We start from the raw sequence: 4,496 nt of genomic DNA, 5'->3' as shown, positions 1-4,496 counted from the left end.
TTCTCCCTCCCTCTCTCTCTCTCTCTCTCTCTGTGTCTGTGTGTGTCTTTCAGAGCCGCCTCTCGCCACGCCAAAATGCACCGAACGACCAGAATCAAAATTACCGAGCTAAACCCCCATCTCATGTGCGTGCTCTGCGGCGGGTACTTCATTGATGCAACAACCATCATAGAGTGCCTCCACTCCTGTAAGTACGACCTGGCGCTTCGCGTTGTTTCTCCCCCGCCGCTTCCCACCTTTCCCGGCATCCTGGGAACACACCACCAAAAAAAAAAAAAAAAGCCGACCCAGGCCCAAACCCCCCGAGGTACTTGAGACCGACGCCCCTCTGCCTCCCCGACGTCTGGGAAATCGGTGGCCCGCCGGTGTAGTTTTTCTGACGATAGCCTTACGGTCTTTGTTAAAGTAATAATATATGTACTCTAAGTGTCTCCTTTTCATGGTAATTGCAGCTTATTTGGGTATTTGTTTAGCTTAAGCAGCACACTGCTGACAATGGACGATTTGCTCTAGCTTGTATAGTTTAAAAATCGCACCTCTATCTATGCATATCTGAGCGTCACCTACGACCATCACTAAAAGACTTTCGTGTTTGACTTACAGTCTGTAAGACCTGTATCGTGCGTTACTTGGAGACCAGCAAGTATTGTCCTATCTGTGATGTCCAAGTTCACAAAACTCGGCCGCTTTTGAATATAAGGTAGGAGAAAGATGTAATTTGCTCTCTGCATCTCTTACTTTACTTTCTGTGGGGAGACTGGCAGTAGTCATGTCGATGTTATCTCTTGGTCTGCAATTTAAATCTGAAAGGACTTGTCAATTTACAAGCTAACTCATGTGTATGCACTCTCTTTGGAGTTTTGTCATTGATTGAAATTGAAGTTTCCCTGGATGCAAGACATAAAGTTGTTGTTCTTTTTTTTCTCCCCTTTTTTTTTTGCATACACTTAGCTTCTTCCCTTTTTCCAGCTCTCATGTGTACTGACCTGACAGTTTTCACCTCCGCTTTCTATACCTTCCAGACATGCTTCAGTCCACCCGTAGCTCCAAGTTACAAAAACTCTCGCTGAAACTTTCCAAGATAGGAGGCAAAAGCCTTTAAAGCATGCTTTTCTTTTCAGAAGTATTTTTCACATCAGTGTTACCCTTTGCTCTTCTTACTTTCTAGGGAGGACGTGTAGTTTTTAAGGCGTTCCTTCAGTCCAAGAGGATTATTTTTCAGTTGCGGTAGCACAGATGAGCTTTGTTTTATAGCAGTATTTGTTTGATTACAAGGTCTTGTAAGGTAACTTTTTATGACTAGCCTCCCACTCTGTAGAAGATGCCTCATTGTTGTGAAAGATTATAAATGAGAAGCTGCTGCTTGGATTAAAATATTGCTTCATCTGCTTAATTTTATACTTTGGGGTTCTTCTTTTTTCAGGTCAGATAAAACTCTCCAAGATATAGTATACAAGCTAGTACCAGGCCTTTTCAAAAGTAAGTAGTTAGATCAGTTTTGTTTGGTTGTTGTTGGTTTTTTTTCTGATGACCAGAAAAACAAAACCAGAATTGCTATCCTATACTGCTATCCTATAGCAATACCAGGAGTTACAGAGTATGTGCTAAAAGAAAAATATGTGCTCTTCCATCTAGATGAAATGAAAAGAAGAAGGGATTTTTATGCTGCTCACCCGTCGGCTGATGGTAAAGGCCTCTTGTTTGCAACTTTAATAAAATTTCCTTTTTAACCTAAAAATTATGTATTACCGTGACAGAATTTTAAGAAGTAAATTCAGCATACTGAGTCTATTGTTTTAAGAGTTAGGTATAGCTTTAATTCATAATCTTGCTATGCGTATTTTTTTTCTTGTTATTGAGAATTGCCATTCTTCCTGATTTGAATTTCAAAATGTAAATTATTGTGGATATTTCTTCACAGCTGCCAATGGCTCTAATGAAGACAGGGGAGAAGTCGCTGATGAAGACAAAAGAATTATAACAGACGACGAGATAATAAGCTTATCCATTGAATTCTTTGACCAAAACAGGCAAGTTCCAGAATGGCAATATTTTACATTTACCTGATTGATAGCAACTATAATTATTGTTTGCTGTAATTGTTTCATTTCTTCTCACAGACTGGAACGAAAAGGAAATAAAGAGAAAGAAAAATCGAAGGAAGAGGTAAATAAGTTTGGTTTAGAGGAAACATATCTTTGGGGCAGGTTTGTAGCTGAAAAAATTACATAGGTATGTGTATCTAGAACAAAAGAAGCACACCTGCTCTTACGGTGCTTGGTATGGAAGGAGTCAGAGATCTGCATGGAGCTGTATACGTAAACAACTTCTTGAAATTAAAAGTAACACAGTAGGTATTTTTTAAGTGGAGTCTGATTTTTTTTTTGTCAGATTCTGCAATAATTTATTTATTTTTAAAAATCAATATGTAATACATATATATTGTAGAAAGAGATTTACTGTGAGATAGAAATCTTTATATATACAATTATTTGTGATTTAATTACTTATTCTGGAACTGTCATTTACCGCTTATTTCTGTTGTTCCTTATAAAGCAGCAGAAATGCTTATATCATAGTTAATAATTTAGTAAAATATATTTAAAAAGAAATGCTGGAGTACAACGCCTTTGATGGGAGTAACTGCTTGTTGCCAGTAGACTGATTTTCTTTATTATGCCATCAGGTGAATGACAAAAGATATTTACGCTGCCCAGCTGCAATGACAGTGATGCATCTAAGAAAGTTCCTGCGGAGTAAAATGGATATACCTAACACTTTCCAGGTACTTGTGGGGAAACAAGTGGGGAGTTTTTAATTATTTTTATTTTTACGTTAGTCTTGCTATTCTAAGCCTGCTAATGCTGTTTAGCACTCACTTTCTCATTACAGCTATTTTCAGCAAGTGCTAGCTACCAAGTATTTCTGGTGTGTACAATACATTGATGGGATTATTGACATTATTTTTAAAATACCTCTGTGAGGAATTTGGTGACAGTCTGTAAATTTTTTTCTTAAGCTGTAAATATCGAGGTCTCAAGATATTGCTCCATAATATATTTAAAACAGAAGTAGTAGATATGAAAGTTCCCTGTTCCCTGCTCGTTTTGGTATAGCATTTTTTTCAGTTTTCTGATGTATATGGCAGCAAGGCTACTTTCACCTCAAGGCAATCATATCCGAGTGGTAAATGCCTGGATGCACCTAATGCAAGGATTTGTATCTTGAACAGATCGATGTGATGTATGAAGAGGAGCCTCTGAAGGACTATTACACCCTAATGGACATTGCGTACATCTATACCTGGAGGCGGGTGAGTACAGCCAGCGCGCATCCGCCAGGGAAAGTGGGGCGGGATGCGGGTTGTGGCCCGGGGAGGGCGCTTACCAGGGTCTCCCCTTTGCCTTGCAGAACGGGCCTCTCCCCTTGAAATACCGGGTCCGACCTACTTGCAAGAGGATGAAGATCAGTCACCAGAGGGAAGGCTTGAATAATAGTGGGGAGCTGGAAAGTGACTCTGGGAGCGACAAGGCGAGCAGCCCAGCAGGAGGAATCCCCTCCACCTCCTCCTGTCTGCCCAGCCCCAGCACGCCCGTTCAGTCTCCTCACCCCCAGTTCCCCCACATCTCCAGCACCATGAACGGCACCAGCAGCAGCCCCAGCAGTAACCACCAGTCCTCCTTTACCAACAGAGCACGGAAAACATCAATAAATGGCTCCTCGGCCACTTCTTCTGGTTGACGTGCCAACCAGGCTACTGCCCCCGCCCCTCCTTTATATAGATCTCTTCATGCCATTACAGCTTTATAGATGCTAATCCATGTGACTATCGTCCAAATTGCTTTCTTTTGTAGTGACACTGAACTTGGCTATAAAAGGCGGACTAGGTGACATTCAGGATGGACGTTAATGGAAGCGCAAGATTGAAATGTAAATTGTTTTCAGAGGACTGGGAAGCAAACAAAAGTTACATCTTCACCTGTTCTGAGTGATGCGGAGTTGTTTCCGTCCCCATCGTCTGGACTCGGGAGTCTCCAGAAGTCGATACAAATCCCGGGAAGTAGTTTGTTAATCCAGACTAACTCCTCCATTGCGTTCTCTTCAATTGTTATTGTTCTTATGCTGTTTTGTGAACCTGTAGAAAGCAAGTGCTTTTTCATCTTGAAATCCAACAAATGGAAAGAATATGCATATAATAATGCATATATGTAGCCATGTCACTGTGAATAACAATTTTTGCGTATTAGCCATTTTGATTCTTATGTTGCATCTTTTACTTCTCTGTTGCTGCGCAGAACCGATCAAAAGAAAAGTAAACTTCAGTTTTACAATCTGTATGCCTAAAAGCGGGTATTACCGTTTTATTTACTGACTTGTTTAAATGATTCGCTTTTGTAAGAATCAGATGGCATTATGCTTATTGTACAATGCCATATTGGTATATGACATAACAGGAAACAGTATTGTATGATATATTTATAAATACTATAAAGAAA

General features: G+C 40.1%; 1 protein-coding gene across 1 annotated transcript; it reads left to right on the top strand.

The window, feature by feature from the left end:
• The first annotated feature begins 75 nt into the window (after positions 1 to 75).
• On the top strand, positions 76 to 4,230 carry BMI1 (BMI1 proto-oncogene, polycomb ring finger). Its single transcript, XM_009869721.1, has 9 exons — positions 76 to 187; positions 604 to 700; positions 1,424 to 1,479; positions 1,636 to 1,686; positions 1,922 to 2,030; positions 2,121 to 2,166; positions 2,687 to 2,785; positions 3,233 to 3,313; positions 3,412 to 4,230. Exons 1-9 carry the CDS (start codon positions 76 to 78, stop codon positions 3,739 to 3,741), a joined length of 981 nt encoding a protein of 326 aa, XP_009868023.1. The 3' UTR covers positions 3,742 to 4,230.
• Positions 4,231 to 4,496: the final 266 nt, after the last annotated feature.

This window comes from Apaloderma vittatum, unplaced genomic scaffold (assembly GCF_000703405.1).
Source record: "Apaloderma vittatum isolate BGI_N311 unplaced genomic scaffold, ASM70340v1 scaffold26995, whole genome shotgun sequence".
Taxonomy (NCBI): domain Eukaryota; kingdom Metazoa; phylum Chordata; class Aves; order Trogoniformes; family Trogonidae; genus Apaloderma; species Apaloderma vittatum.
The sequence above is the reverse complement of the archived record's forward strand: the minus strand, read 5'-3'. Positions and strand labels throughout refer to the sequence as shown.